Raw genomic sequence first — 14,706 nt, 5'->3', positions numbered from 1 at the left:
TACCAGCAGCAGGGCCTCCAGGTGGCTCAGGTAGGTTTCCTCACTGGCTAGGATTCCTGACAGGACCCATTTTCTCATCTCCAGGCCTTTCTCCAGGTCTGGTTCACTCTACAAAGAAGTTGTTTAGGAGAAAAACAAATGAAAAAACAATAAAAAGCACATTGCAGGCTGAGTAAGAAAAAACCCCAAGAAGGAGGATTGAGAATAAAAGACCATTCAGCTGACCACTTGTTTTGTCAGTTTACTTTCAGACTAAAAACAAAACAAAAACATCCACCTGTGCTCAGCATCTTGTTTCTAGAAATATGCAAACATAAATCATTAAAGAAATTTTTATCTACCAGCAACTGATACCATTTAGATTATTTACAAGTTTCAGCTTTAGACACCCAACAGCGGTGTCTCAATTAGGTGCCCAGACCTGTTCACAAAATTCAAAACATGGAACTTAAAAATTCAGAATTCATCCTCCTAAACAAATCTTCAGGCCCTTGTTGTGTGCAATGCCCTCTGTCCTTCCCTGGGAGCTCTCCAAAGCTGTTCCTGTGAGCAGACAGGATCACTCCTTTGCACCTCCCAGGTGTGCACGAACACATCCCGGTCACAGCCTGACCTGCCTCCATCCATGGGGCTGCTCTTCCTCCCACTCTCTACTATTCCCTAAGTTATTTTTCAGTGCCAGCTCGCACAGTGTCTGTTTTTAGTGAGAAGATGGAATAAACAGCATGGCTTGGAATGCACATGCTGATTTTCTTATTGGGATTCCATGAAGGAGTTCTTAACCAAAACAGCTGAAGAAAGAGAGGGGGGGAAAAGCCCCACATAACTATGTTCAAGGGCTAATGGGGAAGACTAGCATGAAGTGTTAAGAGAAGCAGTAATCCCTTCTGTTGAATTTCAATTATCCTTCCTCTCAAAACCATGACCTGAAAAAGCATTTAACCTGATAAAGTGAAACCGAGTGTTTTCAAAAACTCTAGAAAAATTTGGTCAAGCAATGAAGGTTATAAATAATGAGAAACATCCCCCTTTACAGAGTCCTATTCCCAGTTCTTTTTAGTTCTGTCATTCACAGAAATACCATTTTAAAACTCTTGCAACCTTTTTATGTTGTTAAATGTCTCTAAGAATAGAGTCAGAAATTGGCTCTGAAAGGGTGCATGCTTTTCAAGGGATTTGGGTAGGTTTTTTGGGGCTCCATCCTGCTCTTAGGATCGAGAGGAATATTCAGCTTTTGATTTCACAGTGGGAGGATCAGGAAGCAGAGCAGCACACTCCACTCTAGCGACTGAATATATGGCCCTATAGCTGCCCCCCAAAAAGCTCCACTTAGTTTAGGGTCCTCTGCAGATGTGCAGATGAGGTACCTGGGCTGGAGGTTCAATTTGCAGGAACTATCACATCCTGAGTGTGACTTTGAGCCTACGCACAACACAAAGAAAGAAACAGATTCTCACGCTCCCAGATATTTCTGGATTCTGTCTCATCAATAACCATCCTGATTTTTGAACAGTTTCATTAAATTTCACAAGCTGTATTCTAGCCTAAAAGACTTGCAGCAACTACTTCATAAAAATTTTGTGAGGTGTCAAATACCACCACCACCTCTTAAATAAAAGTGGCAGACAGAAGCTGTTCTAAGGAAATGAGTAAGATTTACACACACGTTAGGTACTACATGGAAAGAAGAACTTCTTTTCGTGTCCCAACCCTCAGTGACATTCAGTAGGAACCACAGTGCCTTTTAAAATCTTGAAAGGGCATCTCAAAGAAGGCAGAAATTTGTAACTCACCAGTCAGTGTTCAGAAGACCTCAGAAAAAACACAAGCGACAAACTACATGGTAAAATGAACACTGCACCAGACTCTGCATCCATGGAGCATCCGTGTGACTGGCACAGAAATGTTCAGCAAGGTTGTGACCGTTCCTTATGGTTTCTGTGCCAGGAGTGCCTGGATGTCCAGCTCATGGACCATTTTGTAAGGCATGGTACAAACACATAAACAAGACAGGCAGCCCCAAGTTGGTTAACAAAGATTGCCTTCATCCAAAGAGGAAGGGATGTGGCAGCCCTGGTGCAAGAAAAACACAATTGCTCTTGGTTTCCAAAGATTTCTTACAACTCTTAAAAAGAAGAAGTGCAGCTACACAAAGAAGCATTGAGAAAAACTAACAGTGCTCCAAAGTCCGCATTGCTGAGGATGAGGTAAGTGGTCAATATTGACACAGCACTATAATCATCTTTACCAGGTTCTCTCGGAGGAGGTGAGGATTTAAAAACCAGCTGGGTATGTTTGTAACATCTGTAAAGAGCAGCACACAATGACAAGTTATTTAAATTACTTAAACTTCCCCATCACGACAGAGGCACCACACTTTTCCTCATAGCACCGAGAACAGTTTTCCTCTTCCCAAGTAAAAGCTTTAATTTACACGCCAGCTCTTGCTGGGCACCGTCAGCTGACGGAGACGGCATTTTCTGCCGGAATGTTAATTTCCTCCCGTTAAAAGAGATGCGCTTTCAGAGAGACAAACATCTCCCAGGACACACTGCAGGCCTTCCTTCCTGGCCATTACCACAAGGGCACTGTGCAAAGTCCACGGTTTTGTCCTTACCCTTTTTTAATGGGGCGTTTTTCCAAGTGTGATGCTTGCAGGAGTCCAACCCCGGCCACGGCCAGCCAGGACACAGGGCAGGGCCTGGCTGCTTTCTGCTCTGCACAGCAATTGCTCAAGAAACCCTCAGGGGAGTTGATCCAACAATCACAGGGCACATTACAAGATCTCCAATGCAGTACCTCAAATTTACATACAGCTTCCTCCAGTGTGAAAAGATGATCCCCTGTTCCTGCTGTGTCAGGGATCAATGCACCACCAGGGAGCTGCTCTGTGCATTGTGCTGCTGCTCCTGCTCCCTCCCGGGAGCTGTGTCCTGACAAGAGCTCCTGCTGAGGGAGGCCTTTGCTCACAGTGTCAGCTGGGGCTGCACGGAGCACGATGAACATCTGGAAAACAGCCCCTGTGCTTCTTCAGCCTCAGGGTCCTTTTAAGTCACGCTTGTTACAAAATGTACTCCAAGACCCAGAAATTCACTTGGTGCCAAAATCAGGAGGAAGAAGAGTAAGTTTATTATTTGGTAGTACAACATTCCTCACTTACAGCCCTGGGAAGAGGCTCACCTGCTCCCCCAGAACAGGACAGCAGTGAGCAGGCAGAGACTGTGGGACTGTCCTCCCACCCTGCCCACACAGCAGCCAAGCCGTGATGCACCCTGGGCCAAGGGCATTTCTGCTCTGCCCGTGTCTGACACAGAAGGGAAACAAAGAGCAACGCTGGCTCCAAGAGCTCCACTGCCCCTCTGCTCCTGCACTCCAGCCAGGACAGTTAACAGGGAACATCCTGGGCATCAGTATCAAGCTGCCCACCAGTACAGGGAGACCTGCCAAGGCTGAGGACTCCTTTCCCCTACTCTGGCAAGAAGGGAGCAATCTGAAATCTTTGGGCTGCTTGTGGAAGTGGAGGAGCTGGAACCACATCTACCAGACCACAGAGGATGGGGAAAAGGCACCTATTACCAAAGTGCAGATGGGATGTTCCCAGCAGGAAGTGGGAGCAGCCTGTATTGGCAAACTCTAACCACTCAGCAGGGAGTGCCAGGTGGTCAGCAGTCCATCCCATGCTTCCTCCCCAGCCTGGTTAGCCTGTTTCCTACTTGTACAAGTCTGACTGGTATTTCATGCTCTGAGTGTCCCTGCTCTTTGATGCCAGCATCCATGTCTAGCCTTTCTCCATTGTCCTCCCATCTTTTAGCTGCCTCTCTACCCACGTGTTCCAGAATAAATCTTACACGACTGTACCAGGGCAGCACTCAGAGCATTCCTGTCTCCCTGCCACGGGAGCTGTGAGGACCCAGCACCCAGCCAGATCTGAACAAACAAGAAATCAGTGCTCTGCTTCCATTCATCATGAACTATGTTTAAAAACCATAAAAACAATAAGGAAGGTGGAAAGCAGGCTACAGGAAATTACACAGGTATCTCATGTCTATAAGATCCTGGTGTTCTCCTCTCTTCCCAATTGGGTGGTGCTTTTGGTTATTCCAAACCCTTAAAAACCAAATTGAGTCACAGTGCAGTCTTGCAACCTGAACCTCGGCCAGTGAGAGGGGTTGGAAGCTCTGGAGATACAGCAGTGCACACGCTGGCCCCGAGCCATGGCTGGGTTGAATGTGTTTACAGCTTGTCAGCCTAAGTACTTTAGTTTACTAACCAGGTTGGCATCGTGTGCTGTGTTCAATTACTGCGAGGCTGACATTCACCAGCTCCAAGGTTTAGACAGATTCAGCTCTTCCTGACTCTGGTTTAAGAACTCAGGGTTTCCTGGCTCTTGTTTAAATTAACAGCAATAATTGTTTTCTTGCAAACATTAGAAGAGCACAGATTAAGAATCTAGAAACCACAATACGTAAGATTTTGCAAAGAGGTTGCTGCTGGCATAGCTCTTTAAAGAGAATCAAGGATTCAAAGTGGGCGTATAAAAGGCACTTTAACTCTTCCTTTGGTACAGGGTGTTCATACACCATGCAATGAATGTGTTCAAAGGCAAGGTTTCCCAAGCTCGCAATCTCATAGAGAAGCTGACAGCCTACAAAGGAGAAAAACATTCAGTTCAATTTTTAAAGTGTAAATATGTTTGAAAGCTTCTGCTGGAGGTGTCTCATTGTCTTGGTGATATTAAACCAGGCAAATTCTGTAATCAAGCCAATCGTGCTCCATGTGGGGAGGGGAAGCAGCAGGGAGAAGAGCCAACATTATTTATAACATCAGTACTGGTGTGCCAGCTCTCCTCAGGAAGGGCTGTACATCCAGGCAGAGCCCTTAAGGAGCAAAGAATTGGAGAATAAAAAAGGAAAAACTGCATTTGTTGGGGGTGGTGAGGGGAAAGTGACAGTAAAACAAAACAAACAAACCAATTCAAATACTGAGAGGAAGAAAGGAGAATGATTAGGAAATGCTGGAGGGGGAAGGACAAGCTAGCAAGAGTAGTACCAAGAGGAGCAGTAATCCCATTTACTGCTGTAGTTTCAGAGGTCAGCTTCTCTGCATCCCCTTGGGACCAAGCTAGGAGCAAAACCCACAACCTGCTCTGCCACAGCCCTGCTCTTGCTGAGCTGGCAGACAGCAGGAACAAAGGGATCTGATCAGAGGACAGGCAATGGCTGCCAATGCTGCACCAACCAGGGATGCACAGCACAAAAGCAAAGAGAAATTCTACCTGAAAATCTGTTAAGTACTGGCAGCTTCTCCTCCAAACAGAGCAGACAGTAGGAGGTAGCTTTAGCACTCCTGCCTCCCTTGCTTTGATACATGCAGGAATTGGAGAGATCTGTTTTGTCAAAAACTCATCTTCTAAATTCCTCAGGGAGGGACTCCCCTCATCTCCAGGGGCGGTGGAATGAGCTTTGCTTTTCCAGTGCCTGCCCTGCACCCACCCCCAGAGAGCCAGCCCCAGGCAGGTCTCTGAGCCTGCCCATGCTGGTGAGCATCCTGAAAAGTCTTTCCTATTTCTGCACTGTCCAGGGCTGCAACCTCCCCTCATATGGGAGCAGCACCAGGGTGACAGTGAGTGAGGCTTCCCCCTTCTCCCAGCCTTCTTTAGCCCCCAGGCTGCAAGCTACCCACTCCAAAACTCCTGGCAGTAACTCTCCTCTCCTGCAGGATGTCACTCTGATTTTCCAGCTGTCCCTACATCTTCCTGTAGCCTAAGAACACGGCAGCAAACTCTCCCTCTGTCCTCCTCTAACTTTATCCAGGTATTTTCTCCATTCTTCATCCTCACTTATGGGACAGACACATTCTCTCTCTTTCTGGGAGTGAATTATCACTGTTTTTTACCAACAGTCTGACACCTTCTGAAGCTACCAGCACTGTCTTATTTGGCAATCATTTGAGCTGACATTTTCCAAGAGAGGTTTCCAGAATTTCCATATAGTTCAATCACAACAGTTCAGCTGTTACAGAAAGGAAGGTTTGGGAAAATTAAATTTCTTCTCAAGTTAAATAAACAACTTAAGCATTAGTGGAACCTATTTCTCCTTTTTCCTCTGTCCCTGCAGGCTTGCTACAGAGCAAAGTTTGGCAAAAGCACTGGGTTTATGGCAGGACATGCATTAGCAGCCCAGCCTGAGATTCCAGAAGAGCCAGAAAAGATGGAGCAAGTTGGGTCAGACCCTACAAACACTTGCTAAGGCCTCCTCTCCAGACAGATGACAAGTCAGGGGCTGCTGAGATGCACACTGCAAGCGTCTGTGTTGTTTGTCCCTCTCTGGGTCACAGACAAAGCCAATGCTGGTGCAGCCTCCTCCCCCTCCTCGGACAGTAACAGTTTGTGCAGTGGGCAGGGAACAGGTGGAATGGGAACACAGCAGCCCTGGCACAGTCTGGAGAGCAGGCAGCACCCCCTCACCTGCTCATGAGATACACGTGGTAGGAGGAACAGAAAACACTGCCCAGGCGACAAAGTGTAAACACCACAAACCTCTGGAAGCCAACTGCAAGGATCCATTGCTGGAATATGTGCTGGGAGCTGCTGGCCCCACACACTGAGGGAACAGCAGGAAGCCCCTTCACAAGTAGTCCAGGAGGTTTCCCTTCATTCTCTTCTACAAAAGACACTGCTTTTGGCACTCTGCACCTTCTCTGTGGTGGCTGGACAGAGCAGGTGAACCCTGATGTGCTGCCCAGCCAAGGGCTATAGCTGCCCTAGGGAGGTGGAAGAACTCACTCAAACACCTGGCAGAAAAATAGAAAGCCCAGAGCAAGCCCATAAAATCAGTCAAAGCAAAATGCCCTCAATATTCAGATAGCAACAATGCAGTCCCCAAGAGGGCTCATGGATGAGGGGAGGAACAGCACAGCAAAATGCTGCAATGCCTGTGTGATGATAAGTGAATTATTTACATTTATATTTATGAAAAATAAATTTAAAATATCATTGTTTGCTACATTTTCTGTTTTCTGGGTGCCAGGCTGGAACGCTGTTAACTCTTGGTTGCAAAGTGAAATTAAAGGAATTTTACTTTAATGTGAAGAAAGCTGTGTTAAAAGTCAGAACCTGGTTTTGCAGAACATTACGCATCTGACATTAAGCACCTCAAATTAGCAGATGCTTCTCCCATAACCTGTCTGCCCTGATTACCTGTGGTTAGTGAACATACCATCCTCTCATTCACAGGAACACTGCAAGCACAATTAAGACCTGTGTGACATTCCAGCTGTATCTGCAGTTAATGGAAATCAATAGTTTTGTACCAGACCGGAGTTTGCAGCGTCCTGTAACTGAGGTGCACACTCTGGAGATGAAAATTAGGTGCAGCTCTAGAAATGAAATATTGAATTCCCTCTATCCACTGCACAGAGCAGGAGCCCACAGGAGAGATGGGACAATTCAGTAATTCAAAGTGATCATAAAGATTTAAGACTTCTTAACTTCTGACTTTTCACCCTTAATGTTTTGTCAGGGTGTGTGTAGTGCATGTACTGTGTTCCTGCATACAGTTCACTTCCAGACTCTGGTCATAAAAATAATCCCAGATTTTCAGAAGTAACTGCAGGTACCTCAGTTAAAAGTAAAAGGGCAAGAAGACAACTTTAAAAGTAAACACATCTAAACAAAACATGTTTTCTGTTAATCAAGCTTAATACAAAATAAAATAGAATAGACACATTCTGGTATTTCTGGTCCAACACACGTTATGTTTGGCTCAGCAGTGTTTGACACAATTTTGTTACTGATGTTTTTCCCACTATAGCTGAAAACATAGCTCAGCAAAAGCCATCTCCCAGCTCACGATGACTGAAAGTTTAACTTGCTTGGGAAATATCTGGATATAAATTAGTCTCTTTCTGCCTGTCATGGACTGTCCAGAGATTGTCTTCTGTGGACTGATTTCAGACAGGATCAAGTGAAGCACTTGAGATTCACGATTAGAAGTCAAATCTGTATCAGGACACCTCCTTCTTTTGGAAGCCATGAAACACCTTTTTATAGTCAGAGAAAAATTGCAGCAATTTATGTTACAAGTTATTTTTGAAGAAGCAGCCTTCAAGCATTATTAAAGTAACTTTTAAATTAACGACTGTTAAATGCTTATGAGGCAATATTCAAACAAATAAAGAACAAGGTTAACGATTAGGCAGTGTCTCTTCCAGGCCTGCAGTCCCAGGCACTGTCATAACTGGTTCTTTGAAGATAACTCTCAGCCCTATGTAGTCACACACTGTTTTTCCTTCATCTTGAGAAACATAACCTGAAAATCTCAAGCCAATACTAAAATGGTTTTGGAGCTTTTAGAATTTACTAATGATAATTTCTTCATTCAAAAGCCTCTTACATATCACAAGAATTCTCATCTTGAGAGATAAGAAAGCATCTCAAAATGAATACACTGAAGCATAAGCGGCTAACTAGATTCCACACTTAACAGTCAAATAAAATTAAGCAAACATCAACAATACACTACTCAATAAATGCTTTAAGAGATCTTGGCAATGAATTTTATAAATGAGAAAGAACAAGGACACTGTGTCAGGGAGGATTCTTAGCCTAGAACTCATCCTGGAAGAAGTAAGCATAGCTGTGACAGTGACCAAGAGGGAGCAGAAGGATGTGTATAACAAACACTGAGCACTGACGGTTTGTGGCACTTCTCAGATCTGCCTTTTGATGCAAGATAAATAAAACTGCCTGATAATGGTGATGGTGTCGATTTACACGTACACTGATATCGTTAAAATATCCATAATTATCTTCCATGACATCTTAATTAACAGGAAAGAACAATATATAGGCGACACATAAGTTAAAACACTCGGATGAGAGATTTCAGTGTCATTTACAATGTGGGAATTCAAGGTTGTTTGGCACATTTTCTTAGCAGTAGGAAGGAAGTGACAGTTGGCTTTGTGCTATTGAACATTTTTATGAATGATTCGGGGAACCCAAAAGTTGGAAAATTACAAAGATATTCAGAGAAACAGCAACTTGGGACTCAAGTGCTCTGCAATCTATTGCAAAAGGATAAAAAGAAACCAAAGTTTGAAAGTCAAAGAAACTAATCCAAGCTGAAACTAAGACACTTTGGACAGCAGAGCAAATAGTTCTTTACCAAGGCACGCAGATGCAAAGAATATTGTAAAACCAAGAAGAGAAATTTTCCTGAAGCTGCAAGCTACAGCCATGCTACTGAACCTGAAGCAAAACCAAAGCAAGGCAGACTGAAGAGCCGTGCTAAGCCGCAGGTCAGGCAAGGCAGTCCCTTCTGTATTTTTAATCTATGATAATTGATTATAAAAATAGCTATTTAGTGAATAGTAAATCCATTACAAGTAGTGGCCATCTCCCACCCAAAGTCACCATTTCAGAGCTGGCACTTTTAATTCTTTTTATTCCATTTTTCCAGGGTGAAGAAAATAGGTCTTCCAGATGCTCGATCAAAACCCTTAACCTACCTGAAAACAACTTTTCCTTGTGAAAGGCAATGACAACTCACATGCAGAGATGTATGAGTACGTTAAGTTCCACATTCTCCTATCCAAAACATCTGCTATTTAGAGACCCTCTCAACTGCAATTAGTCACCAATTCTCTCCACTAAAATGCACAAAGGGCTCAAAAACCATATACACAACGCTGACCCCTGAGGTCTAGGCCTAGCATCAGCTAACAGCCTCAGCTTGGCTCTAACTGTATCACCCGGGGTGACGTCCCCCAGCAGCGGCAGCCCCCGCCCGTCCCCTGGCAAAGCCCCAGGGAAGGACTCACGGATTTAGTGGATTCCAGAGAGCCCGAGGACAGCGTGTCCCGGCTGCCGCGGCTCTTGGAGCTGAGCTGCGGCGAGGAGGACGGCGAGTCGTCGATGTAGGGCATCATGTCATGGTGCCGCCTCTGCTCCTCGGCGCGGTCGGCATCGTACGCGTAGCCCGGCGGGGTCCCCCCGAACGGGGCATCTGCAAAACACAACACAGGCTCTGCTCACCCTGCAGCCACGGGCTGGGCAGCACGGGCACGGCTGCCGGCTGCTGGGGACGGCCATCACCAACAGTCAGCCATGCTCAAACACTGATCGAGGAGATGAGTAAACGTCATTAAATTCATGTCGTCGCCACAAGTTCAGTTCACTTATTCTAAGTCCTAAAAGGCAAAGTCCTTTCTTGCATTAGTGCTCATTTACTGACAGCTCTTTCCCTCACATTTTCCTTCAAAAGTATTAGCATCAAAATAAATGCTTCTGCCGGCCCCATAGAAGTTACCAGTCTGGGTTTAGGAACCTACTGTGTAACAGACTCTGGGTTTTCTGTCAATCAGGAGCAGATGATGCCCCTGCCAGTTTAGGAAAGATAGGTAATACAGAACTCAGGGGAGAACTGTAACTCTCTCCATACCTCTCAGCAACAAGGAGAGGAGGAAAGAAAGGTCCCACATATCAAGTGAACTAACCTACTGCCAGAAATCCTAAAAGGCCCTCTTCTGTTGGCTGCCGCTCCTCCTATTTTGAGCTTAACCCCTTAAACAAATAAACAAACCACCACACTGCTCCCTTCTACACATCCCATCTCCGCTAACCCAAAAAACCCTAAAACTACACATCCAAAACACAAGCAGAAAAGGATGGTGGTAAGAGGAGTCAAGTTAACCAGTACTGGATGAGACAGCAATGAACTCCTGCAGGAAAAATGAGTAGCAAAACTGTTATGGCATCTTTAGTTGCTGTGTATGGAGACAGCTCCTGCAAAAATCTGTAAAAGGACACACACTGAGCAGCTCCTTCTGCCGTAAGCTAAAAGGCTTTTCACCTCTGTGCACAAAGAAATATACACAGAGGAGCCAAATTTGGTGTCCACACAGGGACACTGCACCACAGTTTCCAGGGGCCTGTGAAGCACTTTCACCTGCCAATGCCCAGAAGTGTCCTGTGTGTGCCAGCACCAGCCATGCACTGCCCACAAATGGTAGAGCTGTTCCTCCTCTTTCAGCTACAAGTCACGGAATGCCTCCCTTCCCCCAAAACTGAAAAATAACCACAAGGAGATAAGCTAGATCTGCCTTTAGAGAAGCCAGTGAGCCTTAGGGAAGACAAAGCCATCAAAAGAGGAAAACTTGAACACAAGTAGAAGCAATTTCTTGTTTTCACAAATATCCAGGTTCTGTGAAAATAATAAGCAGCTGCTGCCAAGCATACTAATAATCCTGTTATACATCACTAAGGCAGGGTGGAGGAGTAACATTTTAAAGCCCACTTTCCTCCTTCACAGTAAACTCAGTTAAAGCATGACTCATTTCAGTAAAAGATGTGAACTTTATGTGGAACAGAATAAAACTTGATCTATGTGGCTTTTTCACGAGGGAGAGCTGGTCTGGGGAATTTACACAAACAATATACTGAGAACCCAACAATAAACTCACTGTAGATGTGAGCCTCTGTCTCAGCTTGTACCAAATGCCACCCAGCTAAGTAACAGCCTGGTACAAGGCCTTTAGGCTGCTGAAGGACTGTGGCAATATTATTTTAACAAACTCAATGAGTTTTATGTCACCCACCTGCTCAAGTTATTGCTTTATGCTCAAGCTCTCAGAGTTCCACAAAAGACTTGTTAGACTGTGCACAATCACAGCAGCAAAGGGCAGAGGGAAGGTGGTTCTCTGGAAGGAACTGTAGTCTAGATGTTAGAGGTTTCCAGAGTCCACAACCATTCAGAGAACACCATATAAGTTAATTTTCTAAACAGCAGCTTGAATAGGAGTTGCTGAAAACAAGAACTTTCTAACCCAAGAAACCTGTGATATACCACTGACAACTGAGCACGGGTGTTATCCAAGGAGGAACATCAGTACTGGCCACCTCTGCTGGCCTCAAGCCTATTCAAGGAAGAGTTGCTTTTTCCTGCAGGAGTTTCTTCAAACTGTTCTTATCCAAACCACTCATGCAGTAACAAGACCAAGTTGCTGAGCAGAAATTAAGGCAGGAATATTTTTTCACTCCCAGTGCTCACTCTCAAAATGAATAGTTTGCTCTACTTTTGTTAGTGGGGGAGTAAATGCAGGCTAAAATACATTAGCAGAAAGGCTTCCAGTGAATAACAGTATTTCCACTTTCCTCACTTTCTCTAGTTAAAAGTCTCAGGCTTCTACCTCCTATAACGTGTTCTGTCTCCTACTACACAGGAAAACCTTTACCTGAAACTGGAGGAAAGGCCAGGTAGAAGATCAGCTCAGACAGATATTTATTCCTAGCGTTGCAACAAGATTCAGTCTACCTTTGAATGACTTTGTCTCCCTAGCCATAAAAAAAGAAAATAAGTCATCTCGCCAAGGAATGAATCTATCAGTGTCACAGACTGCCATGAGATCTGTTCATAAAGCCCCACACAGAATTTAAAACTTTATTTCTGTATCCTCCAGGGATTCCTCACACATTAATAAGCTTAGAAGTAGTTATAATCCCTCTTCTTTCTATTATTGCTGAATACAGCACTGAAATATACCTATGGAGATTTTAATTATCTCAAAGGCAGAAAGACCTTCCTGCTTTTATTTGCCATTTTGTCCAAGAAAAGCAAAGTGCTGCCACAGCCAGATACACTACACAAGCCTGAACACCAGGAACAGAGGTAGCCTTGTGTGATTAAAGAGCCCGCTGTTGCCAGGGAAACTGGCTTATTCACATCTCCTCAGCCCAGCACAACGCTCACAGCCTGCTCAGCCTCCACCTGGGAGCAAAGGACCAGAGTAAAGAGATCAGAGCCAGGAGCTCACCTGCTCTGACACTTCCAGCTGCTCCAGGTGCTGCTGTGCTCGATGGCAAGTGGACACAGCACATGGGCTCAGGCAAGAGCCCTTGGTTTCTTAGCCTGTGTCTCTGTTAAGGTGAGCATTAAGAGAGTTCTTATTCTCATTTTAGGGCCAGCCAGTCTCAGAGTTACAGCCAATAAGTTTGCCATCAAGGCAGAGGAAGATGAACAGGTAACTGCTGACAAGAAAAAGGGCAGGCAACAAGGCTGATGGGCTCCAGCATGGAGTGCTGAGAGAGCACCAGAGAGAGACACCAAGAACATGGCTCCATCTGCGTTCTGCTCCTCATCTCACCCCCAGGCACAGCCCTTTCTCCTCCCCTTTGGCTAACCTGAAAGAGATCTCATCCCATGGAGAAGAGCAGTGGCTGTGACTCGCAGAAATGAGCCCTCTCAGCACACAAGAGGAACCATTTCTACCTCTGGCCCGCTGACATTCTCTTCCAGTACCATTCTCCTGCACCAGCACAACGGGCTCTGAGCCACCTGGGGCTCATCATTAATTCACACATTCTGCAATGAAATGCTCAAGCATTCACTTCCACCTTTGGTTCTGACAGCAACAGCCTGGCCTTGCTTTGCTTCAGCTTATATGAGTCTGTTCTAGCATTTCCCTCCTCAGTTACTGCTTCCACCCTCTCATCTTGTTTTTCATCTCTGCCCCATTTTCATTGTCTTTTGTTTTTCTCAAACATAATATTCCTTTCCTCTCTGGCCTTGCGCCTCCACTCTTCTGAACTGCTTCCGTCCCTCACTGCTTCAAATTTCACCTGGCTGGGGGGTAAGGAAGAACCTAACAAATTTAGTTACAAATTCACTGGCACTCAGAGAGAGCAGAGCAACATTGTTCCCTTGTCCTGTTGCCTACACCCTTCCTGCTGGGTGCCACATTCATTCTTTGGAAATATGAAATCATAGACCTAATGTGAAAGCAGGAAGGGTAAAAGAAATTAACGTCTAAGTAAAAAGAAAGATTATCTGCATCTAATCCATGGCCACACAATGGTTCAAATGCACGTGTCGTACTTTCACAGCAGCACAACATCCATAGCTGCTTGAGAGGCTTAGCAGCAGCATGCCGAGAAGATTCTGAGCGAGCTGTGCTCCAGCTAATCCTGCTAAAAGAGCAGTGAAGCCACAGCAGCTCAGACCTGCCTGCCTAAGTAAATACCTAGAATCCTGGAGGGGGAAGGGAGCTGTACATCCTGCCAAAGCCCCACATCACTGTGGCTTCTTTGTGAATGGTACCAAGGCTAGCACAAGTTTGTAATGGCTACACTCACTCCAAAAACATCCCCACAGCTGCAGAGCAGAACAGAGCTCAGGCAGTTTGCACCCTTGTGTTTCTATGCCAGGGAATGTGTGAGGCCATAGTTTGACAATGCATTGTCTTGGCAGCAGCAGGGTTTTAGGTTTCCCCCACCAAACCATAAACCACTTCACTGCCCTTTCCCCTCTTATCCCCTCAGTTCTGCAACCCCACACATGCCTGTGGTCCAGATAAAGAACTCAGCCAGCTCAAAGAAAAATATCTTTGACGCTTCCCTTCTAAGCTGGATCAGCTCTGTGATCTAGTTCATGGCTCAGAAATCCAAACTGGAAGGATGCACGCACAGTAGATATGGGGTGGGGACACTTAAAAGCTTCTACTGCAACTGAAGAAATATTAGCAAAACACTGCTTCGTTTTCCTTCAGGCTGAAGCTTAGTCAATTCCTGGGATTTACACGTGGCTGCTTTAGGGATAAGTTACCGGAATGCAACACCTTTCTATTTTTATTTTTCCTTTGTAACCTTTAAGCTACTAATGTGCCTTCCAACCTTAGCTCCAGCTTTTGCATATCACTGTTTACTTGGTG

At 45.2% G+C, this 14,706-nt stretch overlaps 1 protein-coding gene across 2 annotated transcripts in view; it reads right to left on the bottom strand.

Annotated features, from left to right (window-relative positions):
• Positions 1 to 14,706, bottom strand: part of BCR (BCR activator of RhoGEF and GTPase) — a 96,502-nt gene that overhangs the window by 37,242 nt on the left and 44,554 nt on the right. For both annotated transcript variants that reach the window (XM_040080672.2, XM_040080673.2), the window contains exons 3-4: positions 9,823 to 10,007; positions 4 to 108 (exon numbers count right to left, since the gene is read on the bottom strand). In XM_040080672.2, the coding sequence (XP_039936606.1) occupies positions 4 to 108; positions 9,823 to 10,007 (290 nt within the window). The remainder of the gene's footprint in view (positions 1 to 3; positions 109 to 9,822; positions 10,008 to 14,706) is intronic.

This window comes from Hirundo rustica, chromosome 17 (genome assembly GCF_015227805.2).
Source record: "Hirundo rustica isolate bHirRus1 chromosome 17, bHirRus1.pri.v3, whole genome shotgun sequence".
NCBI classification, from domain to species: Eukaryota; Metazoa; Chordata; class Aves; order Passeriformes; family Hirundinidae; genus Hirundo; species Hirundo rustica.
This window is presented reverse-complemented; position numbering and strand designations above follow the sequence as displayed.